Genomic DNA, 22,887 nt, shown 5'->3' with positions numbered 1-22,887 from the left:
TCTGTCTCCCAGTGTGTCTGATGAGAGTGGATGTTAACTCCTGGTACTGTCTGTCTTTCTCCCAGTGTGTCTGATGAGAGTGGATGTTAACTCCTGATACTGTCTGTCTCCCAGTGTGTCTGATGAGAGTGGATGTTAACTCCTGGTACTGTCTGTCTGTCTCCCAGTGTGTCTGATGAGAGTGGATGTTAACTCCTGGTACTGTCTGTCTTTCTCCCAGTGTGTCTGATGAGAGTGGATGTTAACTCCTGATACTGTCTGTCTCCCAGTGTGTCTGATGAGAGTGGATGTTAACTCCTGATACTGTCTGTCTCTCAGTGTGTCTGATGAGAGTGGATGTTAACTCCTGGTACTGTCTGTCTCCCAGTGTGTCTGATGAGAGTGGATGTTAACTCCTGGTACTGTCTGTCTCCCAGTGTGTCTGATGAGAGTGGATGTTAACTCCTGGTACTGTCTGTCTGTCTCTCAGTGTGTCTGATGAGAGTGGATGTTAACTCCTGGTACTGTCTGTCTCCCAGTGTGTCTGATGAGAGTGGATGTTAACTCCTGGTACTGTCTGTCTGTCTCCCAGTGTGTCTGATGAGAGTGGATGTTAACTCCTGGTACTGTCTGTCTGTCTCCCAGTGTGTCTGATGAGAGTGGATGTTAACTCCTGGTACTGTCTGTCTGTCTCCCAGTGTGTCTGATGAGAGTGGATGTTAACTCCTGGTACTGTCTGTCTGTCTCCCAGTGTGTCTGATGAGAGTGGATGTTAACTCCTGGTACTGTCTGTCTGTCTCCCAGTGTGTCTGATGAGAGTGGATGTTAACTCCTGGTACTGTCTGTCTCCCAGTGTGTCTGATGAGAGTGGATGTTAACTCCTGGTACTGTCTTTCTCCCAGTGTGTCTGATGAGAGTGGATGTTAACTCCTGGTACTGTCTGTCTCCCAGTGTGTCTGATGAGAGTGGCAAGCTGGTCGTCCAGGAGGTAGCCATGCAGCCTCTGACTCAAGACCTGCTGCACTCCACGGTACAACTCCTTCATTACTGCCTCATGTCGCCTGATGAACCTCATTCTAACTTCCTCTTATTCCTATAACTATACATTTTCTATACAATTTGCCACACAGTCCTTAACAGAAGGCCTTCGTCTGCATGGCCGTTCTGTTTTTCCATTATTCTCTGTGTCTCTGTCTCTCTCTCTGTCTCTGTCTCTGTCTCTGTCTCTGTCTCTGTCTCTGTCTCTCTCTCTCTCTCTCTCTCTCTCTCTCTGTCTCTCTGTCTCTCTGTCTCTCTGTCTCTGTCTCTGTCTCTCTTTCTCTCACTCTCTTTCTCTCACTCTCTCTCTCTGTATCTCTCTCTGTCTCTGTCTCTCTCTCCCTCCCTGTCAGGACTGCTATATTGTGGACAAGGGTGGTTCGAGTGTGCTGGTGTGGAAGGGAAAGGAGGCGTCTGTAGAGGAGCGTCGCTCGGCGCTGGGCAGGGCAGTGGTGAGTCACAGCTAGAACAGGAACACATGGAAATGACATTCAACCCTCGGTGCAGAGAAAACATCCCTCCTCCTCTATCCTCTGTAGGGCTTCATCAAGGCTAAGAACTACGCCAGCAGCACTAATGTGGAGGTGATGGCTGAGGGAGGAGAGTCAGCCATGTTCAAACACCTCTTCATTTCATGGACAGAGAAGGGACAGACAAAAGGCCTGGGGAATGTGTACACCACTGGGAAGATAGGTAACTACTATTAACTAGATAGGTAACTACTATTAACTAGATAGCTAACTACTATTAACTAGCCACGATAGGTAACTACTAACTAACTAAGATAGGTAACTACTATTAACTAGCCAAGACAGGTAACTGCTATTAACTAACTAAGATATGTAACCACTATTAACTAAGATAGGTAACTACTAACTAGCCACGATAGGTAACAACTATTAACTAACCAAGATAGGTAACTACTACTAACTAACTAAGATAGGTAACTACTAACTAACCAAGATAGGTAACTACTAACTAACCAAGATAGGTAACTACTATTAACTAACCAAGATAGGTAACTGCTATTAACTAACCAAGATAGGTAACTACTAACTAACTAAGATAGGTAACTACTATTAACTAACCAAGATAGGTAACTACTAACTAACTAAGATAGGTAACTACTAACTAACCAAGATAGGTAACTACTAACTAACTAAGATAGGTAACTACTAACTAACTAAGATAGGTAACTACTAACTAACTAAGATAGGTAACTACTATTAACTAACTAATATAGGTAACTACTAACTAACTAAGATAGGTAACTACTATTAACTAAGATAGGTAACTACTAACTAACTAACTAAGATAGGTAACTACTAACTAACTAAGATAGGTAACTACTATTAACTAACCAAGATAGGTAACTACTATTAACTAACCAAGATAGGTAACTACTACTAACTAACTAAGATGGGTAACTACTAACTAACCAAGATAGGTAACTACTATTAACTAGCCAAGATAAGTAACTACTATTAACTAGCTAAGATAGGTAACTACTAACTAACTAAGATATGTAACTACTAACTAACTAAGATAGGTAACTACTAACTAACTAAGATAGGTAACTACTAACTAACTAACTAACTAAGATGGGTAACTACTATTAACTAACCAAGATAGGTAACTACTAACTAACTAAGATAGGTAACTAATATTAACTAACCAAGATAGGTAACTACTATTAACTAACCAAGATAGGTAACTACTAACTAACTAAGATAGGTAACTACTATTAACTAACCAAGATAGGTAACTACTATTAACTTACCAAGATAGGTAACTACTATTAACTAACTAAGATAGGTAACTACTATTAACTAACTAAGATAGGTAACTACTATTAACTAACCAAGATAGGTAACTACTAACTAACTAAGATAGGTAACTGCTATTAACTAGCCACGATAGGTAACTACTATTAACTAGCCACGATAGGAAACTACTAACTAACTAAGATAGGTAACTACTATTAACTAACCAAGATAGATAACTACTATTAACTAACCAAGATAGGTAACTACTATTATCTAGCCAAGATAGGTAACTACTAACTAACTAACTAAGTAAGTAAGTAAGTAAGTAGGTAAATACTTTTAACTTCCCAATATAGGTAACTACTACTAACTCAATTAGGTAACTACTGTTAACTAAACAAGATAGGTAGCTACTCTTAACTAACCAATATATGTAACTAGTACTAACTAAACAAGGTAGGTTACTACTATTAACTAACCAAGATAGGTAACTACTACTAACTAACTAAGATAGGTAACTACTAACTAACCAAGATAGGTAACTACTAACTAACCAAGATAGGTAACTACTATTAACTAACCAAGATAGGTAACTGCTATTAACTAACCAAGATAGGTAACTGCTATTAACTAGCCAAGATAGGTAACTACAATTAACTAACCAAGATAGGTAACTACTAACTAACTAAGATAGGTAACTACTAACTAACCAAGATAGGTAACTACTAACTAACTAAGATAGGTAACTACTAACTAACTAAGATAGGTAACTACTATTAACTAACTAATATAGGTAACTACTAACTAACTAAGATAGGTAACAACTATTAACTAAGATAGGTAACTACTAACTAACTAACTAAGATAGGTAACTACTAACTAACTAAGATAGGTAATTACTATTAACTAACCAAGATAGGTAACTACTATTAACTAACCAAGATAGGTAACTACTACTAACTAACTAAGATGGGTAACTACTAACTAACCAAGATAGGTAACTACTATTAACTAGCCAGGATAAGTAACTACTATTAACTAGCTAAGATAGGTAACTACTAACTAACTAAGATATGTAACTACTAACTAACTAAGATAGGTAACTACTAACTAACTAAGATAGGTAACTACTAACTAACTAACTAAGATGGGTAACTACTATTAACTAACCAAGATAGGTAACTACTACTAACTAACCAAGATAGGTAACTACTAACTAACTAAGATATGTAACTACTAACTAACTAAGATAGGTAACTACTAACTAACTAAGATAGGTAACTACTATTAACTAACTAAGATAGGTAACTACTATTAACTAACCAAGATAGGTAACTACTAACTAACTAAGATAGGTAACTGCTATTAACTAGCCACGATAGGTAACTACTATTAACTAGCCACGATAGGAAACTACTAACTAAGATAGGTAACTACTATTAACTAACCAAGATAGGTAACTACTATTAACTAACCAAGATAGGTAACTACTATTAACTAGCCAAGATAGGTAACTACTATTAACTAGCCAAGATAGGTAACTACTAACTAACTAAGTAAGTAAGTAAGTTAGTAGGTAAATACTTTTAACTTCCCAATATAGGTAACTACTACTAACTCAATTAGGTAACTACTGTTAACTAAACAAGATAGGTAGCTACTCTTAACTAACCAATATATGTAACTAGTACTAACTAAACAAGGTAGGTTACTACTATTAACTAGCCAAGATAGGTACAGTGGTTGCTCAACTTAAAGTTTTGCGGGACTTCGAGGTAATTTGTGGATTAGTACGGTACCCTGCATCACTGCTTCATTGCTCCAGACCACCACAAGGGGGAGTTAGAGAGCTGATTATGCTTTTGGGTCCCAAGGCGCTGCTGTGTTTCTAACTGACAATGAATGGACGACATAAACCAAATATATACTGATAATTGTGCACGACTTCAAAATTGAATTTCAATGAACTGAATGATGAGGATGAAGAAGGTGATTGAATTTAGAACAATAGTGTAAGTATTGTTATGCCTCTGTCCTGCACGTGCACACCCGGAAAAAAACACTTATTGTTGTGTAGATGGGTGAGAGAAAATATATATTTAATCCATTTTAAATTCAGGCTGTAACACATCAAAATGTGCAATAAGTCAAGGGGTATGAATACTTTCTGAAGGTGCTGTAACTAGCTACATGAAACAAAGATGATAGGTAACTAACTAAACGACAACTTCTTTACAATGAGTAACTTTTGTACACTGTAAATACATCCTGGTCATAGATGTGCAGGTTTTTTGTTCCATCTCAACACCATTGTGTCCTGTCCTGTAGCTAAAGTTGAGCAGGTGAAGTTTGATGTGATGGAGCTTCATGCTCGTCCTGAACTGGCAGCACAGCAACGCATGGTGGACGACGCCTCTGGACAGGTTCAGGTGAGACACACCAAGGCTATTATTTGTTATTTTTTAATTTGGGCAAAAATCTAATATTGTTTTCAATTGAGTTTTCAATCTTTTGGGGGATTTCAAGCAAAATACTTATTTCCCTCATTAAAATACAAATCATTTTATAACATTTTACATTTCAGTCATTTAGCAGACGCTCTTATCCAGAGCGACTTACAGTAGTGAATGCATACATCTCATACAATTTCATACATTTTTTTTTTTTTTTTTCTGTGCTGGCCCCCCGTGGGAATCGAACCCACAACCCTGGCGTTGCAAACACCATGCTCTACCAACTGAGCTACAGGGAAGACTATAACATTTTTGACATGTGTTTTTCTGGATTTTTTTGTTGTTATTCTGTCTCTCACTGTTCAAATAAACCTACCATTAAAATTATAGACTGATCATTTCTTTGTAAGTGGGAAAACGTACAAAATCAGCAGGGGATCAAATACTTTTTTCCCCCTCACTGTACATATCTACCTCAACGACCTCATACTCCTGCACATCCACTCAGTACCTGTATATAGCCTGGTACCCTGTGTATATAGCCTGGTACCCTGTGTATATAGCCTGGTACCCTGTGTATATAGCCTGGTACTCTGTGTATATAGCCTGGTACCCTGTGTATATAGCCTGGTACCCTGTGTATATAGCCTGGTACCCTGTGTATATAGCCTGGTTATCATCAGGAAAGACAAAGTTCCTAAAGCTGGGCCTTAAATAGTGTATAAGATTTAGCTGTGACTCTTTTGTGGATGATGTTAAGATATTTGTTGGCCTGATGTGATTAATAAGGAGCATCCAGACACTGAACTTGATGAATTTATGAAATTGCTTCTTGCAATTATTGATCAACACGAACCTGTTAAGAAACTGACTGTTAGAACTGTTCAGGCTCAATGGATTGATGAGGAATTGAAAAACTGTATGGTTGAAAGAGATGGAGCAAAAGGAGTGGCTAATAAGTCGGGCTGTACATCTAACTGGCTGACTTACTGCAAATTGAGAAATTATGTGACTGAACTCAACAAAAAGAAGAAACTGTATTATGAAGACAAGATCAATGATATAAAGAATGATGGAAAAAAACGGGGAGTACTTTAAATGAAATTATGGTCAGAAAGACATTCAACTCCATCTTTCATCGAATCAGATACTTATTCATCACAAAACCATTTGATGTTGCCAATTATTTGAACGATTACTTCACAGTCAAAGTGGGCAAACTTAGGCAGGAAATGCCAACAACGAACACTGAGCCATCATATTCATGCGTAAAAAAAACAAGTAATGAAAGAAAAGTAATGTTGAATTTTGTAAAGTTAGTGTGAGAGAGGTGGAAAAATTATTGTTATCAATCAATAATGACAAACCTCCTGGCATTGACAACTTAGATGGAAAGCTACTGAGGATGGTAGCTGACTGAATAGCCACTCCTATCTGTCATATCTTTAATCTTAGCCTAGAGGAAAGTATTTGTCCTCAGGCCTGGAGGGAAGCCAAAGTCATTCCGCTACCCAAGAGTGGTAAAGCAGCCTTTACTGGTTCTAACAGCAGACCTACAAAGTGTGGTGTACTACAGGGCAGTTCTCTAGGCCTCTACTCTTTTCTATTTTTACCAATGACCTGCCACTGGCATTAAACAAAGCATGTGTGTCCATGTATGCTGATGTTTCACCCATATACGCATCAGCAACCACAGCTAATGAAGTCACTGAAACCCTTAACAGAGAGTTGCAGTCTGTTTTGGAATGGGTGGCCAGTAATAAACTGGTCCTGAACATCTCTAAAACTAAGAGCATTCTATTTGGTACAAATCATTCCCTAAGTTCTAGACCTCAGCTGTTGAACAAGTTGAGGAGACTAAATTACTTGGTGTTACCATAGATTGTAAACTTTCATGGTCAAAACATATAGATTCAATGGTTGTAAAGATGAGGAGAGGTCTGTCAGTAGTAAAGAGACTGTTTTGACACCACTCTCCACAAAGGAAGTCCTGCAGGCTCTAGTTTTGTCTAATCTTGATTATTGTCCAGTCGTGTGGTCCAGTGCTGCAAGGAAAGACCTAGTTAAGCTGCAGCTGGTCCAGAACAGAGCATCACGTCTTGCTCTTCATTGTAATCAGAGGGCTGATATTAATACTATGCTGCCAGTCTCTCTTGGCTAAGAGTTGAGGAGAGACTGACTGCATCACTTCTTATTTTTATAAGAAACATTAATGTGTTGAAAATCCCAAATTGTTTGCATAGTCAATTTACACACAGCTGTGACACACACACTTACCCCACCAGACATGCCACCAGGGGTCTTTTCACAGTCCCCAAATCCAGAACAAATTCAAGAAAGCGTACAGTATTATATAGAGCCATTACTGCAGGGACCTCTGTTCCATCTCATGTTGCTCAGATAAACAGCAAACCTGGTTTCAAAAACAGATAAAGCAACACCTCACGGCCCAACGCCTCTCCCCTATTGGACCAGATAGTTTGTGTGTGTATTGATATGTAGGCTATTGGACCAGATAGTTTGTGTGTGTGTATTGATATGTAGGCTATTGGACCCAGATAGTGTGTGTGTATTGATATGTAGGCTATTGGACCCAGATAGTTTGTGTATGTATTGATATGTAGGCTATTGGACCCAGATAGTTTGTGTATGTAACGGTATGTAGGCTATTGGACCTGATAGTTTGTGTGTGTATTGATATGTAGGCTGTTGGACCCAGATAGTGTGTGTGTGTATTGATATGTAGGCTATTGGACCCAGATAGTTTGTGTGTGTATTGATATGTAGGCTATTGGACCCAGATAGTTTGTGTATGTATTGATATGTAGGCTATTGGACCCAGATAGTTTGTGTATGTATTGATATGTAGGCTATTGGACCCAGATAGTTTGTGTGTGTGTATTGATATGTAGGCTATTGGACCCAGATAGTTTGTGTGTGTATTGATATGTAGGCTATTGGACCCAGATAGTGTGTGTGTGTATTGATATGTAGGCTATTGGACCCAGATAGTGTGTGTGTGTATTGATATGTAGGCTATTGGACCAGATAGTTTGTGTGTGTATTGATATGTAGGCTATTGGACCCAGATAGTTTGTGTGTGTATTGATATGTAGGCTATTGGACCAGATAGTTTGTGTGTGTATTGATATGTAGGCTATTGGACCCAGATAGTTTGTACAGTATGTATTGGTATGTAGGCTATTGGACCCAGGTAGTTTGTGTATGTATTGATATGTAGGCTATTGGACCTAGATAGTTTGTGTGTATGTATTGATATGTAGGCAATTGGACCCAGATAGTTTGTGTATGTATTGATATGTAGGCTATTGGACCCAGATAGTTTGTGTGTGTATTGATATGTAGGCTATTGGACCCAGATAGTTTGTGTGTGTATTGATATGTAGGCTATTGGACCCAGATAGTTTGTGTGTGTATTGATATGTAGGCTATTGGACCCAGATAGTGTGTGTATGTATTGGTATGTAGGCTATTGGACCCAGATAGTGTGTGTGTGTATTGGTATGTAGGCTATTGGACCCAGATAGTTTGTGTGTGTATTGGCATGTAGGCTATTGGACCCAAATAGTTTGTGTGTGTATTGATATGTAGGCTATTGGACCCAGATAGTGTGTGTGTATTGGCATGTAGGCTGCCTTTTTTAATGTATTTTTTAATGGATGTAGTTCTGTTCTTGTCTATTGATGTTCTGTATTATGTTTCATGTTCTGTGTGGACGCCAGGAAGAGTAGCTGCTGCTTTTGCAGCTAATGGAGATCCTAATAAAATACCAAACTGTAACGAGGATCGTATAAACGGGACCAAGGCGCAGCGTGTACAGTGCTCATATTTACTTTTAATGAATATACTTTAACAAAACGACCGATAACAGTTCCGTCTGGTGAACATAGACTAAACAGAAAACAACTACCCACAAAACCCAGGAAGAAAAACCCTACTTAAATATGATCTCCAATCAGAGGCAACGAGGATCAGCTGCCTCCAATTGGACATCAACCCCAACATAGAAATAGAAAAACTAGAACTAAAACATAGAAATAGAAAACATAGAAAAACCCCAAAACACCCCCCCTGTCACGCCCTGACCTACTCTACTATAGAAAATGACATCTTACTAGGGTCAGGACGTGACAACAAACACCTACTCCCACACTTACTTACTTAAACTTGCAATGGTCTTTATCCAGATCTGGCGTATAGAGGACCTGGAGTTGAGAGAGCTCCACCCCAGCTCCTTCGGTCAGTTCTACGGAGGAGACTGTTACCTGGTGCTCTACACCTACAAGAGAGCTAACAAGCTGCAGTACATACTGTACATGTGGCAGGTAAAGACACTGACAACAACAGGTTCTGACCATGTCTTCTTTAGTGTATCTAATGCCTTGATTTCCAGCATTATGGTGTTGGTCAATGTTGATAGTCTGTGTTCCTGAGACTAGTTAGTGTATAGTTAATTAATCACTAGGAGCTGAGACTAGTTAGTGTATAGTTAATTAATCACTAGGAGCTGAGACTAGTTAGTGTATAGTTAATTAATCACTAGAAGCTGAGACTAGTTAGTGTATAGTTAAACTCTAGAAGCTGAGACTAGTTAGTGTATAGTTAAACTCTAGAAGCTGAGACTAGTCAGTGTATAGTTAAACTCTAGAAGCTGAGACTAGTTAGTGTATAGTTAATTAATCAGTAGAAGCTGAGACTAGTCAGTTTATAGTTAAACTCTAGAAGCTGAGACTAGTTAGTGTATAGTTAAACTCTAGAAGCTGAGACTAGTCAGTGTATAGTTAAACTCTAGGAGCTGAGACTAGTTAGTGTATAGTTACCGTGTATAGTTAGTGTATAATTAACCCGTGTGTTGTGCTGGGTGTGTGTGACTGTCGTGGGTCGTGGTTGACGGTGCAGGGTCGCCATGCTACTCAGGATGAGATCACATCGTGTGCCTATCAGGCCGTTGCCATGGACAACAAGTACAGCGGAGTGCCGGTCCAAGTCAGGGTGGTCATGGGAAAAGAGCCACGTCACTTCCTGGCCATCTTTAAAGGAAAACTCATCATCTTTGAGGTGAGATCATCTTCCTTCATCTTAAAGACATTTTTTTGAGTGACATTTGAGTGACATTTACATTACATTTACATTTACATTTACATTTAAGTCATTTAGCAGACGCTCTTATCCAGAGCGACTTACAAATTGGTGCATTCACCTTATAATATCCAGTGGAACAACCACTTTACAATAGTGCATCTAAATCTTTTAAGGGGGGGTTAGAAGGATTACTTTATCCTATCCCAGGTATTCCTTAAAGAGGTGGGGTTTCAGGTGTCTCCGGAAGGTGGTGATTGACTCTGCTGTCCTGGCGTCGTGAGGGAGCTTGTTCCACCATTGGGGTGCCAGAGCAGCGAACAGTTTTGACTGGGCTGAGCGGGAACTGTGCTTCCTCAGAGGTAGGGAGGCGAGCAGGCCAGAGGTGGATGAACGCAGTGCCCTTGTTTGGGTGTAGGGCCTGATCAGAGCCTGAAGGTACGGAGGTGCCGTTCCCCTCACAGCTCCATAGGCAAGCACCATGGTCTTGTAGCGGATGCGAGCTTCGACTGGAAGCCAGTGGAGAGAGCGGAGGAGCGGGGTGACGTGAGAGAACTTGGGAAGGTTGAACACCAGACGGGCTGCGGCGTTCTGGATGAGTTGTAGGGGTTTAATGGCACAGGCAGGGAGCCTAGCCAACAACGAGTTGCAGTAATCCAGACGGGAGATGACAAGTGCCTGGATTAGGACCTGCGCCGCTTCCTGTGTGAGGCAGGGTCGTACTCTGCGAATGTTGTAGAGCATGAACCTACAGGATCGGGTCACCGCCTTGATGTTAGTGGAGAACGACAGGGTGTTGTCCAGGGTCACGCCGAGGCTCTTAGCACTCTGGGAGGAGGACACAAGGGAGTTGTCAACCGTGATGGCGAGATCATGGAACGGGCAGTCCTTCCCCGGGAGGAAGAGCAGCTCCGTCTTGCCGAGGTTCAGCTTGAGGTGGTGATCCGTCATCCACACTGATATGTCTGCCAGACATGCAGAGATGCGATTCGCCACCTGGTTGTCAGAAGGGGGAAAGGAGAAGATGAATTGTTTGTCATCTGCATAGCAATGATATGAGAGACCATGTGAGGATATGACAGAGCCAAGTGACTTGGTGTATAGCGAGAATAGGAGAGGGCCTAGAACAGAGCCCTGGGAGACACCAGTGGTGAGAGCACGTGGTGCGGAGACAGATTCTCGCCACGCCACCTGGTAGGAGCGACCTGTCAGGTAGGACGCAATCCAAGCGTGGGCCGCGCCGGAGATGCCCAGCTCGGAGAGGGTGGAGAGGAGGATCACAGTATCAAAGGCAGCAGATAGGTCTAGAAGGATGAGAGCAGAGGAGAGAGAGTTAGCTTTAGCAGTGCGGAGAGCCTCCGTGACACAGAGAAGAGCAGTCTCAGTTGAATGCCCAGTCTTGAAACCTGACTGATTAGGATCAAGAAGGTCATTCTGAGGGAGATAGCAAGAGAGCTGGCCAAGGACGGCACGTTCAAGAGTTTTGGAGAGAAAGGAAAGAAGGGATACTGGTCTGTAGTTGTTGACATCGGAGGGATCGAGTGTAGGTTTTTTCAGAAGGGGTGCAACTCTCGCTCTCTTGAAGACGGAAGGGACGTAGCCAGCGGTCAAGGATGAGTTGATGAGCGAGGTGAGGTAGGGGAGAAGGTCTCCGGAAATGGTCTGGAGAAGAGGGGAGGGGATAGGGTCAAGTGGGCAGGTTGTTGGGCGGCCGGCCATCACAAGACGCGAGATTTCATCTGGAGAGAGAGGGGAGAAAGAGGTCAAAGCACAGGGTAGGGCAGTGTGAGCAGGACCAGCGGTGTCGTTTGACTTAGCAAACGAGGATCGGATGTCGTCAACCTTCTTTTCAAAATGGTTGACGAAGTCATCCGCAGAGAGGGAGGAGGGGGGGGGGAGGGGGAGGAGGATTCAGGAGGGGGGAGAAGGTAGCAAAGAGCTTCCTAGGGTTAGAGGCAGATGCTTGGAATTTAGAGTGGTAGAAAGTGGCTTTAGCAGCAGAGACAGAAGAGGAAAATGTAGAGAGGAGGGAGTGAAAGGATGCCAGGTCCGCAGGGAGGTGAGTTTTCCTCCATTTCCGCTCGGCTGCCCGGAGCCCTGTTCTGTGAGCTCGCAGTGAGTCGTCGAGCCACGGAGCAGGAGGGGAGGACCGAGCCGGCCTGGAGGATAGGGGACAGAGGAAATCAAAGGATGCAGAGAGGGAGGTGAGGAGGGTTGAGGAGGCAGAATCAGGAGATAGGTTGGAGAAGGTTTGAGCAGAGGGAAGAGATGATAGGATGGAAGAGGAGAGAGTAGCGGGAGAGAGAGAGCGAAGGTTGAGACGGCGCAATACCATCCGAGTAGGACATTTCCCTTTCCTTGAGTTTTGTCTGAAGATCCACGGTGACAGAATCCACAATAATCCATGATTTGCTTCTGTCACCAGCCTGAAGTTAGCATGTTAGCATTTCATCAGATTTCATTAGTGGTTCCGGGTGAAGCGATGTTAGCAAAGCTGCACTGCAAGCTGAAACTTCCTCAAAAACGCTTCGAACTAAATTGGGTAGAGTCCATAACTGTGAAGAACACGTCCGTGTTTTCTTCACCGTGGGAATGCTGTTATCTTTTAATGGTCAAATGCTCTGATACTTCCTATATTTACTGGTCTGTTTAATTCACATCTGGAAAAGCAAACCATGTCGAAAATACCTGCCCCAGGTCAACAAAGTCATCACTGGAAGACGCAGAAAGATGCTCTCTGCTCTGGCTACATGAGAAAATCCCTCCAGTTCTGAGCAACCAAATTCCAGCGAGTATTTCAGTATGCACGTAAAAAAAAAAAAAATCCCTGCTAAATCCACCAACAACCGATAGTAGTTTGAAGTGTTTTTGAGGAAGTTTCAGCTTGCAATGCAGCTTTGCTAACATCAGTTCTCCTGGAACCACTGATGAAATCTAGTGACGCTAACATGCTAACTTCAGGCTGGTGACAGAAGCAAATCATGGATTATTGTGGATTCTGTCACCATGGACCTTCAGATTAAACTCAAGGAAAGGGAAATGTCACTCAAATTTAGATTTTGGATGAACTATCCCTTTAAGATGATTGAGTCTGTCTGTCTGTCTGTCTGTCTGTCTGTCTGTCTGTCTGTCTGTCTGTCTGTCTGTCTGTCTGTCTGTGTGTGTGTGTGTGCGTGTGCAGGGGGGTACAGGCAGAGCGGGGGTGACTAACCCAAGCCCAGGAGCCAGACTGTTCCAGGTTCGAGGGACTCATGAGATGAACACCAGGGCTACTGAGGTCCCAGCTCGCTCCTCATCACTCAACACCAACGATGTGTTCCTGCTAAAAACTGACCACACGATTTACCTGTGGTACGGCAAGGTACTACACTGTTACCTGTGGTACGACAAGGTACTACACTGTTACCTGTGGTACGACAAGGTACTACACTGTTACCTGTGGTACGGCAAGGTACTACACTGTTACCTGTGGTACGACAAGGTACTACACTGTTACCTGTGGTACGACAACGGATGGGGTCTAATCCTTAATGCTGATTTGGTTAAAACCTTATTCCAGCTGGTGTCTATTCCACAAGTTACCACCGGCTAAATCTATGATGTTAAAATGCCTATTCACTCTGTTCCGTCTGACTACGCAATCCATCAGCCCAGCCAGGCAATTTATAAACTTGATCTCCACTATAAAAAGCATCTAGACATTATCTCACATTTCTTTTAGACTAACATTTAGTTTTCAACAGTGGAGATATAAGGGCACAAGGCGAGAACCAGATGCAGACACAGGAGGCAGATGGTTGGAGTCTTAGATGTTTATTAATCCAAAAGGAGTAGGCAAGAGAATGGTCGTGGACAGGCAAAAAGGTCAAAACCAGATCAGAGGTACAGAATGGTCAGGCAGGCTCGAGGTCAGGGCAGCGCATGCAGAATGGTCAGGTAGGCGGGAATGGAGCAAGAAAAACAGGCAAATGTCAAAACCGGGAGGACTAGTAAGAGAATAGAAAAGCAGGAACACGGGGAAAAACACGCTGGTTGACTTGAACATACAAGACGAACTGACACAGAGAGACAGGAAACACAGGGATAAATACACAGAGAGACAGGAAACACAGGGATAAATACACAGAGAGACAGGAAACACAGGGATAAATACACAGAGAGACAGGAAACACAGGGATAAATACACAGAGAGACAGGAAACACAGGGATAAATACACTGGGGAAAATAAGCGACACCTGGAGGGGGTGGAGACAATCACAAGGACAGGTGAATTAGATCAGGGCGTGACAGGAGATTTGAATAAATCGACATTTGCAACATTGTTTCAATATTCAACTTCGATCTCCAGCAGCTTAAACAAATGCAAATGAGGCTACCTTGCTGTTATTCTGTCTGCACTTTTTGACATGACTAAGTTAGCCGTATTTGGTTAGCTAGCAAGCAAGGGATTAGAACGTTGCCAGCCAGTATGGCAACCGAACATTTAGAACGAACGACTGGCTCGCGTCCATAGATACAGAACAAAACGACTCAACGACTGGGTCCCATCGAATGAACGACCAGCCAGCTTGGGTAGCAACCCTAGATTTGTATCGGGACTTTATCTTGTGGAAGGATAAAATAGTGTGAATAAACTCATCAAAATAACGTTTTTAATAATAAAAATCTGCCAATAATTATTTGAATATGTTGTTCCAGTCCTCGACTTCGTCTCGGGCCTAACAACACCCGTGCCAATATATCCTCCAAACAACGGCTTCTCGGGCAGAGGAGGGAAAGGAACAGTTTTCATGTACCTGTATTGTGTGTGACATGTACCTGTATTGTGTGTGACATGTACCTGTATTGTGTGTGACATGTACCTGTATTGTGTGTGACATGTACCTGTATGTGTTCTGTCTCAGGGTTGTAGTGGTGATGAGAGAGAGATGGCGAAGGCGGTGGCAGACGTTCTGTCCAGGCAGGATAAACAGGTTGTAATGGAGGGACAGGAGCCTGCGGAGTTCTGGGTGGCTCTGGGAGGGAAGGCCCCCTACGCCTGCGACAAGAGGTACACACAGACACAGCTAACACGGTACACACAGACTGATGACAGGGTACACACAGACTGATGACAGGGTACACACACACTGCTGATAAGGTACACAGACTCTGCTAACACGGTACACACAGACTGATGACACGGTACACACACACTGCTGATACGGTACACAGACTCTGCTAACACGGTATACACAGACTGATGACACTGTACACACACTGATGACACACTACACACAGACTGATGACAGGGTACACACAGACTGATGACACGGTACACACAGACTGATGACACGGTACACACAGACTGATGATAATAGAACTAGAATGATAGGAGGATACTATAAGGTCACTTTAACTCTACCTACATGTAAGTATTACCTCAATTACCTCGACTAACCGGTACCCCCTGTATATAGCCTCCACATTGACTCTGTACCGGTACCCCCTGTATGTAGCCTCCACATTGACTCTGTACCGGTACCCCCTGTATATAGCCTCCACATTGACTCTGTACCGGTACCCCCTGAATATAGTCTCCACATTGACTCTGTACCGGTACCCCCTGTATATAGTCTCCACATTGACTCTGTACCGGTACCCCCTGTATATAGCCTCCACATTGACTCTGTACCGTAATACCCTGTATATAGCCTCCACATTGACTCTGTACCGGTACCCCTGTATATAGCCTCCACATTGACTCTGTACCGGTACCCCCTGTATATAGTCTCCACATTGACTCTGTACCGGTACCCCCTGTATATAGCCTCCACATTGACTCTGTACCGTAATACCCTGTATATAGCCTCCACATTGACTCTGTACCGGTACCCCCTGTATATAGCCTCCACATTGACTCTGTACCGGTACCCCCTGTATATAGCCTTCACATTGACTCTGTACCGGTACCCCCTGTATATAGCCTTCACATTGACTCTGTACCGGTACCCCCTGTATATAGCCTCCACATTGACTCTGTACCGGTACCCCCTGTATATAGCCTCCACATTGACTCTGTACCGGTACCCCCCTGTATATAGCCTCCACATTGACTCTGTACCGGTACCCCCTGTAAATAGCCTCTACATTGACTCTGTACCGGTACCCCCTGTATATAGCCTCCACATTGACTCTGTACCGGTACCCCCTGTATATAGCCTCCACATTGACTCTGTACCGGTACCCCCTGTAAATAGCCTCCACATTGACTCTGTACCGGTACCCCCTGTATATAGCCTCCACATTGACTCTGTACCGGTACCCCCTGTATATAGCCTCCACATTGACTCTGTACCGGTACCCCCTGTATATAGCCTCCACATTGACTCTGTACCGGTACCCCCTGTATATAGCCTCCACATTGACTCTGTACCGGTACCCCCTGTATATAGCCTCACTATTGTTATTTTACTGCTGCTCCTTAATGATTTGTTACTTTTATTTTCTTATTTTTTTTACTAATCTATTTTTTACGTAACTCATTTTTCTTCTGAACTTCTTAAAGCATTGTTGGTTAAGGGCTCATAATTAAGGGCTTGTAAGTCAGCATTTCACTGTAAGGTCTACACCTGTTGTATTCGGCGCATGTGACAAATAACATTTAAATAGAACTAGGATGATAGTAGAACTAGGATGATACTAGAACTAGGATGATAGTAGAACTAGGATGATTCTAGAACTAGGATGATACTAGAACTAGGATGATAGTAGAACTAGGATGATAGTAGAACTAGGATGATAGTAGAACTAGGATGATAATAGAACTAGGATGATTCTAGAACTAGGATGATACTAGAACTAGGATGATAGTAGAACTAGGATGATAGTAGAACTAGGATGATAGTAGAACTAGGATGATAGTAGAACTAGGATGATAGTAGAACTAGGATGATACTAGAACTAGGATGATACTAGAACTAGGATGATACTAGAACTAGGATGATAGTAGAACTAGGATGACTCTAGAACTAGGATGATACTACAACTAGGATGATACTAGAACTAGAACTAGGATGATAGTAGAACTAGGATGATTCTAGAACTAGGATGATAGTAGAACTAGGATGATACTAGAACTAGGATGATAGTAGAACTAGGATGATACTAAAACTAGGATGATACTAGAACTAGGATGACTCTAGAACTAGGATGATACTAGAACTAGGATGATACTAGACCTAGGATGATTCTAGAACTAGGATGATTCTAGAACTAGGATGATACTAGAACTAGGATGATACTAGAACTAGGATGATTCTAGAACTAGGATGATACTAGAACTAGGATGATTCTAGAACTAGGATGATACTAGAACTAGGATGATTCTAGAACTAGGATGATACTAGAACTAGGATGATACTAGAACTAGGATGATACTAGAACTAGGATGATACTAGAACTAGGATGATTCTAGAACTAGGATGATAGTAGAACTAGGATGATACTAGAACTAGGATGATACTAGAACTAGGATGATACTAGAACTAGGATGATAGTAGAACTAGGATGACTCTAGAACTAGGATGATACTACAACTAGGATGATACTAGAACTAGAACTAGGATGATAGTAGAACTAGGATGATTCTACAACTAGGATGATAGTAGAACTAGGATGATACTAGAACTAGGATGATAGTAGAACTAGGATGATACTAAAACTAGGATGATACTAGAACTAGGATGACTCTAGAACTAGGATGATACTAGAACTAGGATGATACTAGACCTAGGATGATTCTAGAACTAGGATGATTCTAGAACTAGGATGATACTACAACTAGGATGATACTAGAACTAGGATGATTCTAGAACTAGGATGATACTAGAACTAGGATGATTCTAGAACTAGGATGATACTAGAACTAGGATGATTCTAGAACTAGGATGATACTAGAACTAGGATGATACTAGAACTAGGATGATACTAGAACTAGGATGATTCTAGAACTAGGATGATACTAGAACTAGGATGATTCTAGAACTAGGATGATACTAGAACTAGAACTAGGATGATACTAGAACTAGGATGATACTAGAACTAGGATGATTCTAGAACTAGGATGATACTAGAACTAGGATGATACTAGAACTAGGATGATACTAGAACTAGGATGATAATAGAACTAGGATGATACTAGAACTAGGATGATAGTAGAACTAGGATGACTCTAGAACTAGGATGATACTAGAACTAGAACTAGGATGATAGTAGAACTAGGATGACTCTAGAACTAGGATGATACTAGAACTAGAACTAGGATGATAGTAGAACTAGGATGATTCTAGAACTAGGATGATAGTAGAACTAGGATGATACTAGAACTAGGATGATTCTAGAACTAGGATGATTCTAGAACTAGGATGATACTAGAACTAGGATGATACTAGAACTAGGATGATTCTAGAACTAGGATGATACTAGAACTAGAACTAGGATGATACTAGAACTAGGATGATACTAGAACTAGGATGATACTAGAACTAGGATGATTCTAGAACTAGGATGATAGTAGAACTAGGATGATACTAGAACTAGAACTAGGATGATACTAGAACTAGGATGATAGTAGAACTAGGATGATAATAGAACTAGGATGATACTAGAACTAGGATGATAATAGAACTAGGATGATAGTAGAACTAGGATGATTCTAGAACTAGGATGATTCTAGAACTAGGATGATTCTAGAACTAGGATGATAGTAGAACTAGGATGATACTAGAACTAGAACTAGGATGATACTAGAACTAGGATGATAATAGAACTAGGATGTTTCTAGAACTAGGATGATAATAGAACTAGGATGATTCTAGAACTAGGATGATAGTAGAACTAGGATGATAGTAGAACTAGGATGATACTAGAACTAGGATGATACTAGAACTAGGATGATACTAGAACTAGGATGATAGTAGAACTAGGATGATAGTAGAACTAGGATGATAGTAGAACTAGGATGATAATAGAACTAGGATGATAGTAGAACTAGGATGATAGTAGAACTAGGATGATAGTAGAACTAGGATGATAATAGAACTAGGATGATAGTAGAACTAGGATGATAATAGAACTAGGATGATAATAGAACTAGGATGATAGTAGAACTAGGATGATAGTAGAACTAGGATGATAGTAGAACTAGGATGATAGTAGAACTAGGATGATAATAGAACTAGGATGATAGTAGAACTAGGATGATACTAGAACTAGGATGATAGTAGAACTAGGATGATAGTAGAACTAGGATGATAATAGAACTAGGATGATAATAGAACTAGGATGATAGTAGAACTAGGATGATAGTAGAACTAGGATGATAGTAGAACTAGGATGATAGTAGAACTAGGATGATAATAGAACTAGGATGATAGTAGAACTAGGATGATACTAGAACTAGGATGATAGTAGAACTAGGATGATAGTAGAACTAGGATGATACTAGAACTAGGATGATACTAGAACTAGGATGATAATAGAACTAGGATGATAGTAGAACTAGGATGATAGTAGAACTAGGATGATTCTAGAACTAGGATGATACTACAACTAGGATGATACTATAACTAGAACTAGGATGATTCTAGAACTAGGATGATTCTAGAACTAGGATGATAGTAGAACTAGGATGAAACTAGAACTAGGATGATACTAGAACTAGGATGATTCTAGAACTAGGATGATAGTAGAACTAGGATGATTCTAGAACTAGGATGATACTAGAACTCGGATGATAGTAGAACTAGGATGGCACTTGCTCTAGGGTCTAGAGTTTTCATGTTCAGGTCCCTATTGCAATATCTTTAGATGTAATCCTGCTATTGGTCAGTCAATCGTTCTGAACATGTAATTTGACTCCGTGACATCAAATGCTGTCATGTGACTATGTGACATCACATCCTGTCTGTCAGACTGCAGAAGGAGGAGACTCCCCACAGCCCTCGGTTGTTTGAATGCTCCAATCAGACTGGTCGGTTCAGGATGACAGAGGTGGAGGACTTGACTCAGGAGGACTTGGACCAGGATGATGTCATGCTGCTGGACACCTGGGAGGAGGTGAGGGGTCAGGGGTCATCACTATAGTTACCTGGGAGGAGGTGAGGGGTCAGGGGTCATCACTATAGTTACCTGGGAGGAGGTGAGGGGTCAGGGGTCATCACTATAGTTACCTGGGAGGAGGTGATGGGTCAGGGGTCATCACTATAGTTACCTGGGAGGAGGTGAGGGGTCAGGGGTCATCACTATAGTTACCTGGGAGGAGGTGAGAGGTCAGAGGTCATCACTATAGTTACCTGGGAGGAGGTGAGAGGTCAGAGGTCATCACTATAGTTACCTGGGAGGAATGGGGGGTCAGAGGTCATCACTATAGTTACCTGGGAGGAGGTGAGGGGTCAGGGGTCATCAGTATAGTTACCTGGGAGGAGGTGATGGGTCAGGGGTCATCAGTATAGTTACCTGGGAGGAGGTGAGGGGTCAGGGGTCATCACTATAGTTACCTGGGAGGAGGTGAGGGGTCAGGGGTCATCACTATAGTTACCTGGGAGGAGGTGATGGGTCAGGGGTCATCACTATAGTTACCTGGGAGGAGGTGAGGGGTCAGGGGCCATCACTATAGTTACCTGGGAGGGGGTCAGGGGTCAGGTGAGGGGTCATGGTGTTTGCAACGGCAGGGTTGTGGGTTCGATTCCCACGGGGGGCCAGTACAAAAAAATGCATGAAATGAAATGTATGCATTCACTACTGTAAGTCACTCTGGATAAGAGGGTCTGCTAAAATGACTAAAATGTAAATGTAGAACATAATTCTACATAAAGAACAGTTCAGTTCAGGTGAACCACATCATCATTGCCGCCGAATAACACTGACTCCATATTTGTCCAATCCCGTCAGATCTTCCTGTGGATTGGCAGGTCTGCCAACGAATACGAGACCAAGGAAGCGTGTAACAGTGCTCTAGAGTACCTGAGGACCCACCCAGCGGGGCGGGACCCTGACACGCCCATCATCTCCGTCAAACAGGGCTACGAGCCGCTGACCTTCACCGGATGGTTCAACGCTTGGGACCCTCACAAGTGGAGCGTGAGTAGAGCTGGGATACCATACCAGCCATCAGCGCTAGAGGGGGAAACTGGATGCACTGATAGAAATGTGACTAGATGTTTTTAATTGAATAAACTTCAGAAAAGTGAATTGAATTTATTATTAAGGGAAGAGGTGGGGACTCGAATCAATCTGTGTTTGTTAATGTGTTCTGCTCATGTACTTACAGGGTAGAGTTTGAATAAATGTATTTATGATTCTTAACATGAAGATCACAGACCGGTGATCTATTACCAGACTGGACTGGTGTTAACAGACAGACTGGTGTTAACAGACTGGTGCTAACAGACTGGTGTTAACAGACAGACTGGTGCTAACAGACTGGTGTTAACAGACAGACTGGTGTTAACAGACTGGTGCTAACAGACTGGTGTTAACAGACAGACTGGTGTTAACAGACTGGTGCTAACAGACTGGTGCTAACAGACAGACTGGTGTTAACAGACTGGTGCTAACAGACTGGTGCTAACAGACAGACTGGTGTTAACAGACTGGTGTTAACAGACTGGTGTTAACAGACTGACTGGTGTTAACAGACAGACTGGTGTTAACAGACAGACTGGTGTTAACAGACAGGTGTTAACAGACTGGTGCTAACAGACTGGTGCTAACAGACTGGTGCTAACAGACTGGTGTTAACAGACTGGTGTTAACCAACTGGTGTTAACAGACTGGTGTTAACAGACTGGTGCTAACAGACTGGTGTTAACAGACAGACTGGTGCTAACAGACTGGTGCTAACAGACTGGTGCTAACAGACTGGTGTTAACAGACAGACTGGTGTTAACAGACTGGTGCTAACAGACTGGTGTTAACAGACTGGTACTAACAGACTGGTGTTAACAGACAGACTGGTGTTAACAGACAGACTGGTGTTAACAGACAGACTGGTGCTAACAGACTGGTGTTAACAGACTGGTGTTAACAGACTGGTGCTAACAGACTGATGCTAACAGACAGACTGGTGTTAACAGACAGACTGGTGCTAACAGACAGACTGGTGCTAACAGACAGACTGGTGTTAACAGACAGACTGGTGTTAACAGACAGACTGGTGTTAACAGACTGGTGTTAACAGACTGGTGTTAACAGACTGGTGCTAACAGACTGGTGCTAACAGACAGACTGGTGTTAACAGACAGACTGGTGTTAACAGACAGACTGGTGTTAACAGACAGACTGGTGCTAACAGACAGACTGGTGTTAACAGACTGGTGCTAACAGACTGGTGCTAACAGACAGACTGGTGCTAACAGACTGGTGCTAACAGACTGGTGTTAACAGACAGACTGGTGCTAACAGACAGACTGGTGCTAACAGACTGGTGCTAACAGACTGGTGCTAACAGACAGACTGGTGCTAACAGACTGGTGCTAACAGACTGGTGCTAATTAACAGACAGACTGGT

General features: G+C 42.2%; 1 protein-coding gene across 1 annotated transcript in view; it reads left to right on the top strand.

Moving 5' to 3' along the window:
- vill (villin-like) overlaps nt 1–22,887 on the top strand; it is a 65,567-nt gene that overhangs the window by 37,326 nt on the left and 5,354 nt on the right. The window contains 10 exon segments of the mRNA XM_082970834.1: nt 931–1,009; nt 1,371–1,469; nt 1,557–1,710; nt 5,112–5,212; nt 9,445–9,582; nt 10,157–10,315; nt 13,518–13,697; nt 15,242–15,387; nt 20,291–20,435; nt 21,270–21,458. Coding sequence (XP_082826960.1) covers nt 931–1,009; nt 1,371–1,469; nt 1,557–1,710; nt 5,112–5,212; nt 9,445–9,582; nt 10,157–10,315; nt 13,518–13,697; nt 15,242–15,387; nt 20,291–20,435; nt 21,270–21,458 — 1,390 coding nt within the window.

The sequence above is a fragment of the Salmo salar genome, chromosome 29, assembly GCF_965601325.2.
Source record: "Salmo salar chromosome 29, fSalSal1, whole genome shotgun sequence".
NCBI classification, from domain to species: domain Eukaryota; kingdom Metazoa; phylum Chordata; class Actinopteri; order Salmoniformes; family Salmonidae; genus Salmo; species Salmo salar.
Note: the sequence above shows the minus strand (reverse complement) of the source record. Positions and strands in the feature narration are given on the sequence as shown.